Source organism: Chiloscyllium plagiosum, unplaced genomic scaffold (genome assembly GCF_037043375.1).
Source record: "Chiloscyllium plagiosum isolate Xiang-an unplaced genomic scaffold, Cpla_swu_hap1 HiC_scaffold_1, whole genome shotgun sequence".
Classification (NCBI taxonomy): domain Eukaryota; kingdom Metazoa; phylum Chordata; class Chondrichthyes; order Orectolobiformes; family Hemiscylliidae; genus Chiloscyllium; species Chiloscyllium plagiosum.
Genome location: NW_028270139.1, coordinates 4,007,612 through 4,030,235, shown reverse-complemented (window position 1 = coordinate 4,030,235; position 22,624 = coordinate 4,007,612). Strand labels below are relative to the sequence as shown.

The 22,624-nt window shown below is 40.7% G+C and overlaps 1 protein-coding gene across 4 annotated transcripts in view; it reads right to left on the bottom strand.

Annotated features, from left to right (window-relative positions):
* gatb (glutamyl-tRNA(Gln) amidotransferase, subunit B) overlaps nucleotides 1–22,624 on the bottom strand; it is a 75,487-nt gene that overhangs the window by 4,570 nt on the left and 48,293 nt on the right. For all 4 annotated transcript variants that reach the window (XM_043699738.2, XM_043699751.2, XM_043699762.2 and 1 more), the window contains 3 exons: nucleotides 20,573–20,706; nucleotides 9,125–9,203; nucleotides 4,068–4,202 (listed from right to left, as the gene is read on the bottom strand). In XM_043699738.2, coding sequence (XP_043555673.2) covers nucleotides 4,068–4,202; nucleotides 9,125–9,203; nucleotides 20,573–20,706 — 348 coding nt within the window. The remainder of the gene's footprint in view (nucleotides 1–4,067; nucleotides 4,203–9,124; nucleotides 9,204–20,572; nucleotides 20,707–22,624) is intronic.

Below are 22,624 nucleotides of genomic sequence, written 5' to 3'. Positions count from 1 at the left end.
TATGTAGCCAACAAAGCGACAGGCATACCTGGGGCCCATGTGGGTGCCCATGCCTACCCCTTCATCTGGAAGAAGTGGGAGGATTTGCAGGAGAAATAGTTGAGTGAGGACAAATTCAGCCAAACGAATCAGAGTGTCAGTGGAAGGGTGCTGGTGGGGACGTCAGGAGAAGAAGAAACAGGAGGCTTGGGGAACCTGGTCATGGCAGATGGTGCAGAAGGACTGGATGCATGGCGGATGGAGGTGCAGAGGGACTGGATGCGTGGTGGATGGAGGTGCAGAGGGACTGGATGCGTGGTGGATGGAGGTGCAGAGGGACTGGATGCGTGGTGGATGGAGGTGCAGAGGGACTGGATGCGTGGTGGATGGAGGTGCAAAGGGACTGGATGCGTGGTGGATGGAGGTGCAGAAGGACTGGATGCGTGGTGGATGAGGTGCAGAGGGACTGGATGCGTGGTGGATGGGGGTGCAGAGGGACTGGATGCGTGGTGGATGGAGGTGCAGTGGGACTGGATGCGTGGTGGATGGAGGTGCAGAGGGACTGGATGCGTGGTGGATGGAGGTGCAGAGGGACTGGATGCGTGGTGGATGGAGGTGCAGAGGGACTGGATGTGTGGTGGATGGAGGTGCAGAGGGACTGGATGCATGGTGGATGGAGGTGCAGAGGGACTGGATGCATGGTGGATGGAGGTGCAGAGGGACTGATTTATCTCCACAGATGCTGAGCCTTTCCTTCACTTTGATTTCCAGCATCTGCAGTTCTTTCAGTTTTTATTTAGTATTTAACTCACTGCCTCACCTCCTCCAGGCACGCCCACATTGAAGAAGTTCTGCCAGTCTCCGACAGGACATCCCTTCTTTTTTGTTCAACATCATTAATTTCACTATTGCTCCTGGTGTGTGACAAGTATTTGCCAAAACCCGTTTCCACTGCTACATCACATTCATCAATGACTGCCTCCAGCTCAGATTCACCTGCACAAGATTCCAACTCAAGTTCCATCCTTTGTGTTTTGAATCCACCCAGGATCATAGGGCATCTCCCCACTGTTCAAAATTCCACAGACAGCTGCTCTCACTACAACCTGTGATCCACATACATGCATCATCATGAGCACACTCTCGACCTCTCTCCAGCAGCACTGCGTCACGCTGGCTAAAAGCTGCACTGCATTCTAGTTCCACTTCATCCTTCAGCTCATTTGACATACGAAGAAACTTTTTCTTTTCCTCTCAGACATCAAAGCACACAAGATACAACAACTCAGATACCTCATGGCTCTCTGGAACCTTTCTCCCCTCCCTTCCGTCTGACTTCATTCACTCCCCAAACCCCACCTCCTGTCATGCGTTCATCATCATCATCCTCCTGATGTTCTGCTCTCCAATGCTGAACATGTTGTAATCAGCAAAGGTCGCAGTTTTATCCTTCAGTGCTCCCACCTTAATGAATTTCGACATAACATGACATTGTGCCTCCATGCCCATTCTTTTGGACAAGAGTCCTCTCCCTGTCCCACAAACCCCTTTGCCCACCTCCATTTGGACACCTTCCTCCGGCCCTTTACCTGCACTAGAACTGTTGATTGAGAACGTCTCATTGGCTGCCTTAATTTTTCTGCCCCCTCATTCATTCCAAGCTATCTCCTTGGGAACTGAGTGTACTTCGTGCTTTCAGATCCAACCGTGACTTTGTAATTAAGCATGCCGACAAGGGTGGTGCAGTTGTTGTCTGGCTTACTGACCTCTACATTGCAAAGGCCGAGTGCCAACTCTCAGATACCTCCTCTTATGATGAGTTATTTAGACTCAAAACGTTAGCTTGCTCTCTCTCCATGAATGTTGCCTGACCCGCTGTGATCTCCAGCACTTCTTGTTTTCAGTACAGACTCCCAGCATCTGCAGTAATTTGCTCTTCCTCCTCCTATCTCCCCTTGGACCATGCCCCACAGTGGAACATCAGGCCATAGTGTCTGCCACAGTCACCAACCACATTTCATCTGGTGATCTCTGTCTGTCTGCCTTCAAGCTGACAGTCTTCTAATTCCGGAAAGCTCACTTCTACCTCCTTCCCAAAATCCACAAATAGGACTGCCTGGTCATCCCTATTGTTTCTGCCTACACTTGCCTTACAGAAGTCATCTCTTCCTTCCTTGACTCCATCTTTTCTCCCCTCAACCAGTTCCTGCCCACTTACATCCATGGCTCCTCTTTACATCAGTTTCAGAATTTCCAATTTGTGGGATCCAGCTGCCTCTTTACCATGAACATGCGATCCCTTTACAAGTCCATCCCTCATCAGGATGATATCAGAGCGCTCTGCTTCTACCTGGAAAAATGTTATGAACATCCCCATCCGCCACCACCCTCTTCTGCCTGGATGAGCACATCCTCACCCCAAACAACTTCTCTTTTAACTCTTCTCACTTCTTTCAGGTCATAGAGGTGGCCATTGGTACCTGCTTGGGCCCCAGTTATGCCTGTCTATTTGTGCAATATGTGGAACATTCTTTTATCTAGACTTATTCTAGCCCCCACCCACAACTCTTCCTCTACTACATTGATGACAATATCGGTACCATCTCCCTCTCTTGTCCAGAATTGGTAAATTTATCAATTGTATTTCCAGTTTCCACCCCATCTTCACCTGGTTCATCTCTGACATCACCTTTTCCTTCTCTGACATCTTGGTTTCCATTTCTGGGGATAGGCTGGCTACCAATATCCATCGACTCCCCACAATTACCTTGACTACACATCCTCACACTCTGCTTCCTGTGAATTCTAAGGAAGGGTCACTGGATCTGAATGTTAACTCTGATTTCTCTCCATAGATGCTGCCAAACCTGCTGAACGTTTCCAGCAATTTCTGCTTAGGTGTCAGCAGCAGTGGATGAACAGAGCTTTTCTCCATAAATTAAATCATGGATCATCCAGAGATAAATGAACTTGAAATGGTAAAGTTAAGAAATGAGGAAATTTTTAAAGACATCCAGCCTGTACAATTAATTCGATAGCCATGTATAAACTTGCACATCTTCAATTCCTGTTCCCTACCCTTTCTACATGTTTCTTTATTGGACTTACCTCTCAGCAAGTATCTAACTTCCTTTCAAACATCTTGTTATTTATGTTAGGAGAGAGAAATATGAAAAGATCAATGACTGTTTTCTAGGAATCTCACAAGCACCAACATGCAAAATAAAAGCAAATTACTGCGGATGCTGGAATCTGAAACCAAAAGAGAAAATGCTGGAAAATCTCAGCAGGTCTGGCAGCATCTGCAAGGAGAGAAAAGAGCTGACATTTTGAGTCTAACTGACCCTTTGTCAAAGCTAAAAAAAGGGAGAAATAGGGAGGTATTTATACTAGGCTGAGAGAAGGGGAGTCATGGCTCCTGAAGTAAAGGTAGCAATAAAGGTGATAATGACAGTGCATAGAGAGATTATAGGGAGATTAGGAGCTGTGAATGACCAAGGCTGGAGCCGGTGCTATGTGACAAAATATGTGGGGATGGGGGGGGGATGGATGAAGCAGAGGCAAAATGGAAAACAGGGGAGAAGGATAGCAAAGGGGGAAGAGGAGAGGAAAAAGATGATGAGAGAGTGGGGAGCGAGAGAAAGAAAGACAATCAATTTCTCCCTATTTCTCCCTTTTTTTAGCTTTGACAAAGGGTCAGTTAGATTCAAAACATCAGCTCTTTTCTCTCCTTACAGATGCTGCCAGACCTGCTGAGATTTTCCAGCATTTTCTCTTTTGGTTACCAACATGCAAAATATGCTTTTAGCCAAATAGTACTACTTTTTTTAGAAAAAGTGAGAGTAGCATTAAATAATCAAAGAATGCATTTTATTGACTGTCAAAAGTCTTTTCAATATTCCATTACATCTACTCTACTCACAAAAATACATTATTTAAGCAATTAAATGGCAGAAAAATTACCATAACATTTATGAGAAAAAAGCGATTTGATTTTACAGCAATCATTTGCTACATAATTATTTCCCCTTAATCTGACACTCAAGTAAACTTCTGAAAAAACAGCAGCATTTGTTGAAATAGCTTACCTCTGAAGGATGATCTTCGATAACACGCTGACAGATCTGTTCTAGTTTCCTGTGGTCTTGAATCAGCCCCAGTTCCTTTTGTTCAACTATCTGGACTGCAGACTTCCCTTCTCCTTTCCATAGTTCAACAAATACCTACAAACCCAATACAAAACCATTACTACTCAAAGCACCTATGGTAAAAAGTGCTGCAAATGCATAATGTACAGACTTAGCTAATCATGTGATTCAGTAAATTCTATAATTGCTTGCTCATGATTTTTAAAATTGATATTCAAATTCTTCAGTACTATGCCAGTGAATACAGAATGTTGATGCAGAATAAATTAATTAATGATATTGAGTGCTGTGTATCAGGCTTTCCAGATTACAGAACAAACTGATAACCGATTTAAGTATCCAATTGGGCTGTTAGCTCATAGCAGATGAGGTGACAACAGTAAACAAAATAACAAAACTAGGTACTCTAGCCTACAAAATTAGCAGATAGTGGTGTATTGAAATGTCAGTAGATTAGCAATCCAGAAGTTCAGGCTACTATTCTGGGATACATTAGCAATGGAAGTTCGCCACCCTTACCTGGTCTGGCCAAAATGTGATTCCAAGCCCCTAGCAATGTGATTGACTCTTCCACCTGAAGCAGTCTAATGAGCCACTCATTTGTATCGAAACATTACAAAAAGTATAAGCAGAACAAAACTAGATAGAATGCATGGTACTAACACATGCACTGGAAATAACAACAGCACAGTCTATAAAACCCTCTTTATCTCAGTTCTGAGCTATGCCAAAGTTGGGAGAGCTGTCCCACAGCCTAGTCAATCAACAGCCTGACAGTCATACTCACCAAATCATATCTTAAATAAAAGTCCTAGGCCCATCCATTACTATTCCTTAGTATGTTCTCAGTGGTACACATTAGTGGGAGTCATCAATGTTAATTCCAAATCCTGTGAAGCTTCATGGTATCAGGTTAAATATGCACAAAGAAACTTCCAGCTAATTATCATCACCCTTAGCTACTTAATTAGTGTTTTTTCGCATTGAACGTCATTTGGAAGAAGCACGAAGGATAGCAAGGGTACTGATTGTGTTATGGGAGGGGAACTTCAATAACATTGCTACTGACAAATCTGACTGAGTCTTGAAGGATATTGTTACCAGATTGGGCATGCAGCAGGTGATGAGGAAATAAATAAGACAAAAAACCTCATACATGACTTTGCTCTCACAAATCCACCAGGTGCTGATGTATCTGTCCATGATACTAATGTGAGGAGCAACTAATGCACAGTTCTTGTGGAGAAAAAAGTTTCAACTTCAGTGAGGATACTGGCCATTCTGTAGCACTACCATCTTGCTAAAAAGGGTAGATTCAGAACAGAGCTGGAAGCTTAAGTTTGGATACGAAGAGAGTCATCAACAGTATTCCACTACTTATCTATAACTTCCTGGCCTGACTTATTCTTCACTCTAGCATTACAGTCAAGCCACAGGTTCATCACAGGTTCAATAAGGAGTGCAGAAGGGTATGTGAGGCAGCAATCTGATGAGACAACAACTAAGGACTGCACACATGCTAAACAGCTTAAGCAGTATGCAATTAATAAAACTGAGCAATCCTCCAACAAATAGATCTGATTAAAGCTCTGCAGTCTGTCACATTCAGTCAAGAATGTAGCTGACAGCTAGATAACTGGATGAAGCAATCCACATCATCAGGAGCCCAGTACATTAGTGCAAGAGACAAGGCTAAAGCATTCACAATGATTTTCAGTTGTGCCAAGCAAGTGATCCATTTTGGTTGTCTACTGATGCCCAACCATCACAAATGCCACATGTTAGCAAACTCAAAACACTACGTGATAGAAAGAAAAGGATAAAGACATTAGCCACAGGTATACTATGACCCCTGAGAACATCCTAATAGTGCCGAAAAAATCATGTTGCAGAATTTGCCAAGGCCCCAGCTGAGCTGTTTCAATACAGCTATGACACTAGCATCTATCCAACAATATGGAAAGTTATTCAGTAGTCAGGGAGTTCAATACATCTATCCAACCCTATTAGTCCATTCCTGATCATGACCAAAGTGACAAAAAAAATGTCATTTACAGTGTCATCAAGTGATATTTACTCAGCAATAACCTGCCCAGTGACACTCAGTTTAGGTTCTGCTAGGGTTGCTCAGCTTCTGATCTCAATAGAGCCTTGATCCTAACATGGACAAAAAGTGCTGAACTCAAACTCTTGACATCAAGTCAGTATTTGACAATGTGTTATCAAAGGGACCTAACAAAAGTGAAGTCAATAGGGATCATGGTGAGGAGGGTTCTCCACTGATGTGAATCACACCTCATACAAAGGAATACGGTTATGGTTGTTGGAGATTAATCTACTCAATCCAGAGGGCATCTCTGTAGGAGTTCCTCAGAGGGGTATTCTAGGCCCAACCATTTGCTTGATCAATGATCTTCCCTTCATCCTAAGGTCAGGATTGGGCATGCTTACAGTACTCAGTAACACTTCCAAATAATTTTAGTCTGTTCACATGTAACAAGATCTGGACAATATTCAAGCTTTGGCTGGTATCCACAAGTAACATTCACACCACACAAATGCCAGATAATGACTACCTTCCCTTGACATTCAACAGTCATACCATTGCTGAATTCCTGATCAACAACATCGTGGAAGACTGACCATGGATCAGATACTTAAGTAGACTAGCCCTAAAATTACTGTGGCTAGAAGAGTAGGCCAGAGATGGGAAATTTTATAGCAAGAATTTACCTTCAACTCCCTTGCTGTCCAGCAATAGGGCACAGGTCAGGAATGTGATGGAATACTCTACATTTACTTAAATGAATGCAATCCTAAAATCAATCAGAAAGTTCAACATCGTGCACAAAAAGCTTGTTGAACATCCTACCCACCATTTTCAACATTCAATCTCTCTGCTTTGAGATTTAATGGCATCATGTGTACCATACCCAAAATGAATTATAGCAACTCACCAAGCTTATTTCACTATCACTAAGACAAGGACAATGCATCCATGGGAACACAATCATCTACAAGTTCCGGTCTACGTCTTACACAATCCTGACTGTAAACTATAATTCAATTCCTTCTCAGGTGCTGAGTCCAGCCTGGAATTCCAAGGCTGCAAGGTTGCTCGGTGGTTAGCACTGCTGCCTGACAGTACCATGGATCTGGGTTTGATTCCAACCTTGGATGACTAGCCGTGTGGAGTTTGCACATTCTTATTGTGTCTGTAGTGGTTTCCGCCAAGTTTTCTGGTTTCCTCCCACAGTTCAAAGATGTGCAGGTTAGGTGGATTATTCATGCTAAATTACTGAAAGTGTCCAGGGGTATGCAGTTTGGTGGATTAGCCTTAGGAAATGTAGGGTTACATGGATGGGGTGGAATGCTCTTCAGAGGGTTGGTGCTGACTTGGTGGGCTAAATGGCCTGTTTCCACACTGTAGGGATCCAATGACCGACGACCACAAAGTGTGCCGAAACCTGGTGGATTGCAGCAGTTCATCAATGCTTTCTCAAAGGCAATTTTGGATGAGCAACAAACACTGATTTTTTTCCAACATTGCCAGCATCACAAAAGATGCTGGTGGGCGGCACGGTGGCACAGTGGTTAGCACTGCTGCCTCGCAGCGCCAGAGACCCGGGTTCAATTCCTGCCTCAGGCGACTGACTGTGTGGAGTTTGCACATTCTCCCCGTGTCTGCGTGGGTTTCCTCCGGGTGCTCCGGTTTCCTCCCACAGTCCAAAGATGTGCAGGTCAGGTGAATTGGCCATGTTAAATTGTCCGTAGTGTAAGGTAAGGGGTAAATGTAGGGGTATGGGTGGGTTGCGCTTCAGCGGGTCGGTGTGGACTTGTTGGGCCGAAGGGCCTGTTTCCACACTGTAAAGTAATCTAATCTAATCTAATCTAATCTAATAACAAAAAACAGATACACATAAAAGGGTTAGGTTTGACTCTGATTTCCATCACAAGAACAGTACAGCACAGGAACAGGCTTTTTGGCCTACTAAGACTGCCTTCTAAACTAAAAGTTTTTTGCATCTATGCAGTCCATATTCTTCTACTCCCTGCCTATTCATATATCTGTCAAGATGCCTCTTAAATATTGCTTTGGACCCCCTTCCATCAACTCCTCTGGCACCATATTCCAGGCACTCACCACTCTCCATGAAAAAATGTGCCTTTCACCTCTTTAAACTTACCCTTTTTTTAAAAACCATATACCTACATCACCTAGTAATTGATGTTTCTACCTTGGCTAAAAATTCATCCATCTATTCTTCTCATAATTTTGTAAAATTCTTTCAGGTCACCCTTGATGCTGCAACATACAAGTGAAAACCAAATTGTTTAATTCCCCCTCATAGTAAACATCCTCCAAACCAGGGAACATCCTGGCAAACTGTTCCTGTATCCTCTCAAAAGCCTCCATATACTTCTGGCAGTGTGGTAACCAGACCTGTACACAATTTTTCAAATGTGGCCTAACTAGAGTTCTATATAGCACCAACATGAATTGCCAATTTTTATACTATTTTTACGTCCTGATCAATGAAGACAAGCATGCCATATGCCTTCTTGGTCACCTTATCCACTTGTGTTGTCACTTTCAGGGCATTGTTGACCCCTTTATGCCTGCATCCCTCTTAATGCTACTAAGGGTTTTGCCATTTACTGTTAACTTCCCTTCTGAATTAGACCTTCCAAAATGCATTGTTTCGCATTTGTCTGGAAAAGTGCACCAGTATGAATCTACTAGATGTCTAGCACTTATTAAACCATATTCAACAAGGTGTTAATACATTGAGGAGAAGAATGAGAGACAGGAGGAGTTTTGAGAAATAAAAAGTCTCAGATTTTGAAACAATTGAAGAATTCCATCAGGAAACCAATGAAAATGCCTCAATGTTGAAAAAAAATCAGGATTTGATGTTACTTGATTCCCTCGTGTTATTAGACAGCTTCTTGTAAAACAAATGAAGACTTTTTAGTAGCAGTTGCTGTTTACTCACTTGCTTTGCTGCAGATGAAGATATAAATCCTTTTTCTAAGAGGGTAAGCAGCTCTGCCAAAGCAGGAGGGGTAATGGGGCTGAAAAGAGTATGCATAAAAATAAGATGTTAAAAATCAACTGTATATTAAAAATCCATTAATAGCATTTAAGAAAACAAACACCATAAGTGCACACAAAGTACAAATCAGTGTAAAAAGGAGCAATACAGAAATTCTATGACTATGATATTTCCTCAGTCAAAACCTGGCCTAAAAATAAATCAAAATTCTTAAAGTATCTTTTGAGGACAGCACTATGCTCTTGACTTAATAGTCTGCTAAGATTCTCAGAAAACAGCCACCTGGACAAGTTACCAGCCACAATACTGAATTCCTGATGAGAATCAGCATCTATCAGAAAGTTAGGAATCAATTAAGATTAGAAAATCAAATTCAACAATAATATGATCATGAATGGATTATTCAGCTCCTTGAATTCAACACAAAATGCACTGCAGTCCTCTCAGGCCAATATACACTTGAAAGAAGAATTGAAGACCGTTTCCAGATGTGGTCAAGCCAGAGCTGACTTCCACCCCTTTGACTAATCACCCTTTTGAGGTAAAGGTTAACATCCCGACAGCCATGTGATTAATTTTTGTACCTGCCTCTACTTTATTGTAATTTCTAGTACTTTGATTCATCAACATCTTGGCTCATTCACAATTACAAATATTGCACTATTTAGGAAGTACACTGATCTATCTTTCTTTAGTCTAAAGAGATTACCTCACATTTTGCTACATGAACTATCTGCTAAAACTTTGCCTACTTAATCTATCACTGTCACTTTCAACATTCTCCTATTATTTCTATTACTACAGTCAACAAATTTAAGATATCGAACTCTCTCCTATATTCAATGAAGTGAATTATTGATATGTTAAAACCTGAGGCCGAGGACAGATCCTTAAGCAATGTAACTAGCCACAATCTATCACAGAATGTGTCAATTTGGAGTCTAACTTGGAAGCACAGTAAAGAGATAAAGCCAGATTTACAGCTTGAAGTAGGTTAAATCAGTAATCCCTGAAGTTTGTGATCAGGTGCTAATATTCAGCATGATTGAGTTGATGAAGGGAAAAACAAGTGGAAAATGTGTTTAGTTGGAAAATAAAGGAAGAAATCCATTGTAACCCTTAGTGAAAAGCAGTTGCTGTGTTAGGATTTAGAATTAGGGTGTATGGAGGTAATCTGCTTGGTTGCAGTTTGACACTGTAGCAGAGGGCTATTGGAAACCAATGGTATTACAAAGAACAGCACAGGTACAAGCCCTTCAGCCCAACACATGATGCCCTTCCAAACTATTCCCTGCCAATTCATAAAACTGTAAAGATGCCTTTTAAATGCTGTTATTGTATTCACCTTCAACAAATCCTCTAACAACACATTCCAGTCACTTACCATCCTCCAGGTAAAAAAAAATTAACATAAACCTATATCTCCCAGTAATTGACATTTCTATCTTCGCAAAAATGCACATATCTATCCTTCTCATAATTTTGTAAACCTCTATCAGGTCACCCCTCATGCTGCAATGTTAAAGTGAAAACAAACCAAGTTTGTCCAATCTCTCTTCATAGCTATTACCCTCCAAACCTGAGAACGTCCTGTAAACCATTTCCGTACCCTCTCCAAAGCCTCCACATCCTACTGACAGTGTGGAAACCAGAACTGGACTCAATCTTTCAAATATGGCCTAACTAAAGATCTATACTGCTGCAACATGACTTGCCACTTTTTATATTATTTTTATGCCCTGGCCGTTGAAGGCAAGCGTGCCATATGCCTTCTTGACAACCTGATCCACTCGTGTTGTCACTTTCAGGGAACTGTGGACTAGTATGTCTAGATCTCTCTGTATGTTGATGCTAATAAGGGTTTTGCTATTTATTATATACTTCCCTCCTGCATTAGATCCCCTAAAATGCATCAACCTCGCATTTGTCCAGATTAAACCCCATCTGCCGTTTCTCTGGCCTATCTCTATCCTGCCGTATTCTCGAGCAATCCTCTTCACTAGCCACAGCTCCCCCAATATCTATGTCACCCGCAAGCTCACTAATCAGGTCAGCTATGTACTCGCCCAAATCATTTATATATATCAGGAACAACAGGGATTCCAGCACTGATCCTTGTGGAACATCACTGGTCACAGGTCTCCAGTTCTGAAAAACTCCCTACTACCGCCACTCTGTCTTTTATGACTAAGCCAGTTCTGTATCCATCCAAAAAATAACAAAAAAAACTGCGGATGCTGGAAATCAGAAACAAAACCAAAAACCGAAATTGCTGGAGGAGCTCAGCAAGTCTGGTAGCATTTGTAGAAAGAAATCAGAGTTAACATTTCTGGTCCAGTTCTGAGGAAGGGTCATTGGACCCAAAACATTAACCCTGATTTCTCTCCACAGATGTTGCCAGACCTAAAGAGCTTCTCCAGCAATTTCTGTTTTTGTTCCTGTATCCACCTTACCAGCTCACCATGGATTCCATGGTTTCTGTATCAGCCATGAGCGACCTTGTCAAAGGTCTTAATCAAGTCCATATAGAGAACATTTACCACTCCGCCCTCATCAATCATCTTTGTCTCTTCCTCAAAAAACTCAATCAGGATCGTGAGACACGGCTTTCCCACACAGAGCCATAAGTCCATATTTTCCAAAGGTGAATAAATGTGTGTTTTTTGCTATGTGAAGTCACTGTGCAGGAATCTAATGAGGATTGAGCTGTCAGAATCCAGAATTATGAGGTCAGTTTAAAAAAAAGGTTGAGAGTCACTTAGTCAAAAGTTCATGGAAGGAACTTCTCAAAACTCGCAGACTTCATGAAATCTCGAACCTTGGAAAATGGCTACAAAACTGAAGCAAAGCTTGAGTAAATTCCAAAGAGTTCAGATAGACCTTTTAGGTGATGGCTGCAAGAAAAGTGAGTTAACTAAGATTTTCTAAGAGGTGAGAATTCTGGAGGCTGGGAATACATTGAACTCATAGCATGAATCCTTCATAAACTACAAGTTAGTGGTCTGTGCTTTGCATAATTTCTATTTATATATAAAATTAAATGTGAAACCTTGTGACATATTTCTGCCTGTTATTTGCTGGGTGATTGGATTTCTTCTTTAAACATTAACAAGCCCAAACAGGTCGTAACTCTTGACTTTCTCACCCATGTTCTGAGCTCTCCAACATTAAAGATGAGAATATTAGTCGGAAGATGAGGAGTCTCTTCCTGTTAGTTCCTTAACACCACCATTAAAGATTAGATGTGGCAGGAGAGTAGAGCTTTGATCTGATCCACTGGCTGTGGGATTTGTTTTAGTTTTCTTTAGCACATGCAGCTTCAACTGTGTTGTAGTTGCATCAGGTTGACAACGCATTTTTAGATCTGCCTGATGCTGCAGTCAACATGCCCCCATGCACTCTTCATTTAAGGTGAACAGCATGTAGGCCTTATTGCAAGGTGATTGGAATATAAGAACAAAGAAACCTTAATATAATTGGACAGGTTTCTGGTGAGACAGCATCTCAAAGATTGCGTACAGTTTGGTCTCTGTATTTACACAAAGATATCTTTGCCTTAGCACATTAAGATGAAGGTTCACTGGATTGGTCTCTGGGAGGACAGAGTGTTCCAATGATAGGAGGCTGAATACGTTTTAGTAATGTTTTCTGGATTTTAGAAGAATGAGAATTGATTTCATTGAAATGTACAAGATTCTAAAGGGGTTTGAACCTGACTGGTAAGTTTAGAACACCAGGCAGAATTTCAAGTTAGGTGGACAATCATTTCAGACTGATAGGAGTAGAAATGTCTTCACTCAAAGGAATTATCTACCCTATGAGTTGCAGGTTCCTTTATTGAATATATGCAAAGCTGAGATAAACAAATTTTTGGCCTCTTTGGGAACTGAGGGATATTGGGAGCCTGTAGGAAAATGGAGTTGAACTCAAAGATCAGTCTTGATAATACTGAATGTTCATGCAGACTTGACAGGTATATGGTCCAATCCTGCTCCTATTCTCATGCTCTTATGAACCAGCACTAATTCTCCACTTAACGGTAGTGACAGCATAAGGCAAGGTAATCATTCTAGAGGACCACTGAACTGCTGTCTCATGAGAGGAAAAGAGAGATAGAAATAGCTGGTGGTGGTTTAACCTGAGCTGAGGGTACAGTTTGAAAAGGAGAATTGTTTATGATAATCTCAGCCAGGGAGGGAATTTAACCCATGTTGTTGGCATTATTCTGCATCACAAACCAGCCATCGAATCAACTGAGTTAACTGATCCCCAGTGTGAGGTATGCATTAGGTCATGAGGCTACAGATTGTGATTGAGTATAATTCTGCTACCGTTGATGACTCATGGATACCCAGTTTTGAGCTGTTTGGAAATTATTCTTTTAGCATTGCGTAATATCTCACAACATGGCAGTATGTTCAATGTGAAGATGGGACTATTTACATAAGTAACAGTAGTACCTATGACAGGTAAATTGGTGAGGGCGATGTCAAGGAGGTTTTTCCCTTATTAGCTGCTGTATATGGTAGATGTGTACATCACAACTTATCCAGCTCAATCAATATTGGTGCCACGAAGTCATTCTTGTCCCACACCCAAAATATGTTATGTCCATGCTCTCCATGATACTTCTTATAAGAAATGTTCAATGCAGAGCAGAATTGCATTCTTCCTGGCTGATGTTTGATCTGATGCTGTAACAATTCATGGGGTTTTGAGTTAATGTTAAAAATTCCAATGCAACATTCCCCCTACCAACGGTAATGTTAGCTTTGTGTAGCTGTTCTACCATTGGGACAGAACATACCCTCAGGGATTGAGCCATCTCCAACATCTGCTGCAAGGTATAACTCTGAGTCTGACTATATCATACTTAATATGATCATGCCCAACACATGCAACTCAGTACTCACTGTTCCTGTTTTCAGGAATGATCAGGCATGATCAAACTGAATGATGGAGCAGGCTCAAAGGGCCAAACATCATTTTCCTGCTATTTTCTATTTATCTTTGTTTCCATGCCAGGCTGTTGCTTTCAAGTCCATGAGGCTACTCTCCCAATTTTTGTACAGATTGTCAGCCATTGGCAAGGATGACAATGCAGTTAACCAGCAAATGTGTTTCTGTGTCTGATTTGTTCACAATTGCTCTGAGGAGTTTGTTTAGTGCAGCTCCAATTTTTTTTTTTTAAGGCAGGACAGGACCCTTGACCTTTCCATACATTTCCTAGGATTCTTACCTAGATCCCTTCCTTCTCTTAAGAACATCAATAAGAATGACTGACTTTTCACAAATATTTCTGTCATTCCTACCACCATGATCATGACCAAACATATTTTGCTCCTCTCCTTATTTCCAACTGCTCTCTCCTAGATGCTCTCCCATGTAACTGTATCATTGCAATATATTCATATAAGAGACCTGTTTTTGACTGAGGTGAATTAAACAATAACTGTCAAGATGTGATTTGACAGCGCCACCTTCTGGTAGTCATCGATACTAGTTAAAACAGTATAATGTGAAATTACAGGACAGGTACAGAGGCTTTTTTTTGTTAATAGGTCAAATATTGTAATTTGAGCTTAAATATTAAGATAAAACTATTCACCACCCAGAAAAATAAACAGTTATTGCTTAAAGAATGGCATGCAAGTCATTCTGTCCATGCTGTCTGAAAAAAAAAGAGCTATTCAGTTTAATCCCACTTTCTAGGTTTTGGTTGACAGCCTGGTGGATAATTACATGAAATTGTATAATCTAAGTATTTTTAAAATGTTGAGGAATCATATAATCATTGCCCTATTAGACAGTAAATTCTGACCACCACCACACTTTGGGAGAAGAGATTTCCACTCTATTTAAGGCCATCATAATTTCAATTAAATCGCCCCTCTATCTCAAAGGAAATAATCCCAGACGATTCAATCTTTATTCAAAGCTAAAATTCTCCATTCTTGTGGAGAGACAAGAGCACAGTGATAATGTCACTGGGCTAATATTCCAGAAACCTAAACTTCTAATGCTGCACAGAGTGAAACTGTTACACAAGACCTACTGCCAATGATTTAACTGTTGTATTCTGCAATTTCCATTTGCAGGATACAAGGAATGAAACTGTCAATGTGAACATTCCTAATCAATCCATCTTCTGGAGACTTGAGTTTGATATGCACCAAAGCAAATGGTGAAACTTGAATTAAATAAAAATATGGAATATTAAAAAAGGCTGGCCTAATGGCAACCATGTAACCACCATTAGAAGAATACAGCGCAGTACAGGCCCTTCGGCCCTCGATGTTGCGCCGATCCAAGCCCATCTAACCTACACTAGCCCACTATCCTCCATATGCCTATCCAATGCCCGCTTAAATGCCCATAATGAGGGAGAGTCCACCACTGCTACTGGCAGGGCATTCCATGAACTCATGACTCGCTGAGTAAAGACATTGATTGTTGTGAAAACTCATCTGGTTCATTAATGTCCTTTACGGAAGAAAATCTGTCTATCTAAATGCAACTCTAGACCCAGAGCAATGCGGCTGACTCTTAACTATCTACATGGAATCCCTACAGCGTGGAAGCAGGTCATTTGGCCCAGCAAATCCAAACCAACCCTGCGAAGAGTATCCCATCCCTTCCCTATTACTCTACATTTATCCCTGACTAATGCATCTAACCTACACATCCCTGAACACTATGGGGAATTTAGCATGGCCAATTCACCTAGCCTGCACATCTTTGGACTGTGGGAGGAAACCGGGGCACCCAGAGGAAAGCCATGCACACACGGGGAGAATATGCAAACTCCACTTAGACAGTTACTCAAGGCTATGCAATTAGGGATAAGCAATAAATGCTGGTCTGGAGAGCAATGTACAAACCTCATGAACTAAACTCCTCTGCACCATTTCTTATGTCGTAGAGTCATAGAAATGTACAGCATGGAAACAGACTCTTCAGTCCAACTCGTCCATGCTGACCAGACATCCTAACCTAATCTAGTCCCACATGTCAGCACCTGGACCATATCCCTCCAAACCCCTCCTATTTAAATACCCATCTAGATGCCTTTTAAATGGTGTAATTGTACCGTAACTGATCTTTTCTGTGATGTAGTCAGAGTCATACAGCACAAAAACATGTATGGCTTGATATGTATGCAATACTCTAGTTGTCATTTAACTTATGTTGTAAAATTCTAGTATAATCTTCTTGAACTTATATTCAATGCGTTAGCTTTTTAAAAGAAAGTAACCCATATGTCTTCTCACAGTCAAGAAGATTATTTAAAGTATTTGACATTTCTTCTCCTCAAAATACCTGTAACTATAAACGCCTGCATTATCCCTGCACTTGTCTTATCCTACTTGTAGCTACAACAACTAGGAAATCTGCTGTCATATGTTATGCTTGTCTATTTTGCATCATCCTCACAGATCCACTTTATCTCATCTGTAAACAATGTGACATTTGCCATCCACTTCAGCTCAGTCCTTTCTGCTTCCCTCCATTTTACCATCTAGAAGCATTTTCTGCAGTTTTTCTGCAGAAGTACTGAAATTTTCATATCTAGAAGTCATTTTTGAAAAAAAATGTTCTATTTGGCATTTCTATTTCAAGCACTTTTCATTTGACTTACAATCTGTATGGAGAATACTTCTTCGCATTCGCATTACAAAGACCTCTATTTTCTTCCACAAGTCTGGGTTTCCAAAGTATATATGAGCAAAATGTAGCATTTCATGAGTTTTTAAACTTATGATAAGTTTGAGTTTTCTTGTTAACAAAGCCTTCATTTTCACAAAACTTTGTATGCCTATCTATATCCTTCTAACTTCTGCACCACAACTGCAGTCTTATTGTTAAACTTATCCTAAACAGATCAACTCACCTACCTGTATGACATTATTCACTCCATCTTCACCCTAGTTTCTTCTATATAAACCTTCTGGCTTCCACTGTTTTTCTCTATTTAATTTTTATACTCAATCTTGATTTACATGACTTTTCTAGGGTGTCTTCTGATTTGGCTGTATCACCAGCACATTCCAAGTTTGTTACACCCTTGCCTCCACACATTTTAACCTTGAGGTATGTCTGATTCGGCTTTTTTTTTGATCAATGAATAAATTGAATAACTTTGGCAATAGGATACAGCCTTGTTGTATTCCTCTCTTCAATCTCACATCTCTACAGTCAATACCACATTCAGCTGCACAGTAATTAGTTTTTGAGGAGACTTGATCAAATGCTTTTTTTCCAAATCTATGAAGCATATACAAATGCCTTTGTTTACAACTAGATATTTATAGACCACTGTTCTTAGGTTAGATATTCCTTTTCTTGTTCCAACTCCAGGCCCAAATCTAAAGGTCGCATTCTGCCATTTTCAAATATGTTGATTCTTTCTATTATGATTTTCAAGACCATTTTAATGAGGTAACTTATTAAGCTTAAAATTCTAAAATAATTGCACTTCTTTCCTGCAGGTTTATTAGGCATCAAGTCTTTGAAATGTATCCTTTGGTGTATATTTGATCTATTACCACTTCTGTTTGACTTTCTCAAAAGGTTGACATTCTGTTGTTGCTTTTCTATGCCCAGAACTATGTCAAAACATTATTTAGCTCTGAAATCATTTAACTTAGTCCATCATTTGCCTCCATATCTTGAAGGAAACTAGTATCATACTATAAATGGAAACAACTGTAAAGGTAAGGAGACACATTTTTACACTACCAATTAATTTCCAGAAGTATAGATTTTCTAAAGATTTTCATAACAGATAAATATGACATTTACTAATTTTAATGCATTATTTTATTTTTTCCCCAAATTCTGAATTATGCTGCAACAGGCTAACAAAATATACAATTGTTAGCAAACATACTGACATACCACTAGTTAAACAGTTATTTTATATTATCTGCATTGATTTACTGTCTAATGTCTGCACTGATTTTTGTCGAATGAAAGCAGAATTAAGTAGCAAACCTTGCTCTGGTATCTTAACTAGATCCCTTACATCTACCAAGCTTCAATGTTTTTTCCTTTATCTCCCACCTTGGCAATTTTGAGATTTACTAAATCCCCCATATCATCAGTCCACTTTAATAATTTCCTTCAACGCTGTCATTTTATATACCCTCTGCTCCTTTATGGCTGAAAACCTTCTTTTCCACCACTGATAGTCACTCACTGAACTACTCTATTCCTGCTCTCTCCATCCAGTTTATCCCTGCATGTTCTGAAGAAGTCATATTGGTCTTGAAACATTAGCTGTTTTTTTTCTCTCCACAAATGCTGCCAGAACTGAGTTTTTCCAGCATTTTCTTCTTATTTTAGATTTCTGACATCTCCAGTATACTGCTTTCATTCTGTCAAATTTGCTTTCAAAAATCTTTGCAGAACCACTTTGTTCCCCTACTTTGATTTACATTCGACCCTCTCCATTTTTGTCATTCCCCCTATTTAATGTCGTCTGTATTCTTTCCTTATTACAAAAGGTCTCAATATATCTTCTTTCACATTTATCTATTCTTAACACAACATGATTCAGTTACATTGTTTTGGGAATTGATCAGAACCAGTTACTTACATGCACTGCAACCAATAAACAATCACACATTTTAACCACTGTTGTGGAATTCAATGGACTGGAGGATATAGAGAACGTTTCCAGCCCAAACAAAGTATAAATATCTAAATTAAAGAACCATAGAAAAGTTACAGCATAGAAAGAGATCATTCAACCCATCACATCCACACTGGCTGAATAATCTAGTTGCCCGTTCTAATCCCACTTATCCCACTAATCCCACCTGGTCTGTCACTCTGCAAGTTACAGTTCTTTAGGTGCAGATACAGGCTCCTTATAAATGTGAGGGCTTCTGCCTCAACCACCAAACTGGGTGGCAAATTCCAGATACCCATCACCCTCAATATGGAAAAAGTTTTTCCCTCATGTCTCTCTATCAATTACCTTGAAGCTGAGCCCACTGGTAATTAGCCTTTTGCTGGGATAAACAGATCCTCCTGCCCACTGTACCAGCCCCTCATTATTTTCCAGCCTCTCATTATTTTGTACACATTGATTAAGTCGCTGCTCAGTCCACACTGTTCTAAGGAAACCAACCCTGGCCTATCCAATCTTTCCACAAAGCTGGGATTTCAAGCCTGTAGCATTCTTGCACATTTCCTTTGTACATTCTGTTGGGCAATTTTGCCCTTTCTGTAACTGTAATACAAATAAGCAGCTGTGGCCTAACCAGTATCTTATAATTGTTCCAGTATTACATCCCTTGCTCAATGAAAGCATCCGACAAGCATTCTTTACCATCTTATCTATTTGTCTACCAACCTCAAGGTTGGTCTCTCAATATCCCCTCCAGTATTGAGTATTACCTTGTTTTATTTGTTCTCCTCAAATGCAAAGCCTCACTTCTCCTGATTGACTTTCATTCGTCACTTAATTATCAATCTTGTTCACTCCTGCCATTAGCACTGCGTATTTTGTTCTCAGCACACTCACCATCTGCTCCACTTGTTCCTCTTCCTACTTTGTCAACATTATAAAAACTACCATTTTCTCACCAACTTCAGTCCCGAAGATCGTACTGAACTCAAAACATAAACTTTGCTTTTATCTCCACAGTTGTGGCAAGATTTGCTGAATTTCTCCATCTTCTGTATTTATTTCCAATTTCCAACATCTGTAGTACCTTGTTTTCTTTTCTGTAGTCAATGTCCATTTCTCTTTACAATTCACTTCACTTCATGAAGCAACAGTGCTCTGAAAGCTTGTGATTTCAAGTAAACCTGTTGGACTATAACCTGGTGGTGTGAGACTTCTGATTCTGCCCACTCCAGTCTGACACCAGCACCTCCATGTCATGACTTTCCTTCAAGTCACTGTAACCAGTCTATTTTTGCCAGATCTACTTTGTAAAGTTTGCCACCTCTAACCTGCCTCAATTTTGAACATTTACTTATATCTATTGCTTTCCAAGATAACTCAAATCATATAATGATCACTCTCTCCAAATGGTGATCCTCTGCTATTTCATTCACCTGTCCAGCTTCACTCCTTATCACTAAATCTAACATTGGCTCCTCCTTGTTGGGCGTGTTACATGCTGGTTAATGAAGTTCTCTTGAATGCAGGTCAAGAATTTTATCTGCCCTCCACACTTTTGTATCCCTATTGATATAGATACTTCAAGTCACTATTATTGTCCTACTGTTTCGTAAGTAGTAAGTGGTAGATTTTAATAAGTTCAGTATTAGTTACAATGGCATATTGTTCAACCCACCTTTGTAATGGAGTAACATGATATGTACTATAAAAGGGTATGCATTGTTTATAGGAAATTAGATACATGTTCTCACCTTTGGTTTACACTGAGATTATTCTGCTTCAAGAGTGCTAGGAAATCGTTAAGGATCCAACCAATCACTTTCTTTGGATTAGCTGCAGTCTGTTCTAGAACAGTTTCAAAAAATTGTACAAGCCCATCTTCATTCTGCGAAACAAAGAAATAAAGAAACACAGGAAAGCGTCATAAAATATTCTTCCATTTTAATTTTTTAGAGTCACAAAGATATACAGCACAGAAACAGATCCTTTGGTCCAACTCGTCCATGTCGACCAGGTATCCCAACCTAATCTAGTCCCAATTGCCAGCACTTGGCCCATATTCCTCCAAACCTTTCTTATTCATATCTCCATCCAGATGCCTTTTAAATGCTGTAGCTGTACCAACCTCCATCACTTCCTCTGGCAGCTCATTCCATACACGTACCATCCTCTGCATGAAAAAGTTGCCCCTTAGGTCTCTTTTATATCTTGCCCCTCTCACCCTAAACCTATGCCCTCTAGTTCTGGACTCCCCCACCCCAGGGAAAAGACCTGGTCTATTTACCCTACCCATGCCCCTCATGATTCCATAAACCTCTAGAAGGTCACCCCTCAGCCTCTGACACTCCAGGGAAAACAGCCCCAGCCTATTCAACCTCTCTCTATAGCTCAAATCCTTCAACCCTGGCAACATCCTTGTAAATCTTTTCTGAACCCTTTCAATTTCACAACCTCTTTCCAATAGGAAGGAGACCAGAATTGCATGCAATATTCCAACAGTGGCCTAACCAATGTCCTGTACAGCCATAAGATGACCGCCCAATTCCTGTACTCAATACTCTGACCCATAAAGGAAAGCATACCAAACGCCATCTTCACTATCCTATCTACCTGCAACTCTAATTTCAATGAGCTATGAACCTGCACTCCAAGGTCTCTTTGTTCAGCAACACACCCCAGGACCTTACCATTAAGTGTATAAGTCCTGCTAAGACTTGCTTTCCCAAAAATGCTGTACCCTGCATTTATCGAAATTAATGTCCACCTGTCACTCCTCAGTCCATTAGCCCATCTGACCAAGATCCCGTTGTAATCTGAGGTAACCTTCTTTGCTGTCCACTACATCTCTAATTTTGATGTCATCTACAAACTTATTAACTATACCTCTTATGCTCACATCCAAATAATTAATATAAATGACAAGTAGTAATGGAGCCAGCACCGCTCCTTGTGACATTCCACTGGTCGCAGGCCTCCAGTTTGAAAAACAACCCTCCACCACCACCCTCTGTCTTCTACCTTCGAGCCAGTTCTGTATCCAAATGGCTAATTCTCCCTGTATTCCATGAGATCGAACTTGGCTAAACAGCATCCCATGGGAAACGTTGCCGAATGTCTTACTGAAGTCCATATAGATTACGTCTACTGCTCTGCCCTCATCCTCTTTGTTGCTTCTTCAAAAAACTCAATCAAGTTTGTGATACATCATACTTCCTCCTCTGTAATGTGGACATTTTTCAAGATGTTACCATCTATTTCCCCACATTCTATATTGCTTAATATTAGCCCCCACCCCAAACAACCTTTCCAATATCAAAGGCTATGAGTAAAATGTATGGAAAAAAAACCTGGTGAGGGAGGTAACGGCAGTTTGCTATATTACTACTAATAGAGGTATAGAGATGTACAGCATGGAAACAGACCCTTGGGTCCAACCTGTCCATGCCGACCAGATATCCCAACCCAATCTAGTCCCACCTGCCAGCACCTGGCACATATTCCTCCAAACCCTTCCTATTCATATATCCATCCAAATGCCTCTTCAATATTGCAATTGTACCAGCGTCCACCACATCCTCTGGCAGCTCAATCCATACATGTACCACGCTCTGTGTGAAAAAGTTGCCCCTTAGGTCTCTTTTATATCTTTCTCCTCTCACTCTAAACCTATGCCCTCTAGTTCTGGCCTCCCCTACCCCAGGGAAAAGACTTTGTCTATTTACCCTATCCATGCCCCTCATAATTTTGTAAACCTCTATAAGGTCACCCCTCAGCCTCCGAAGCTCCAGGGAAAACTGCCCCAG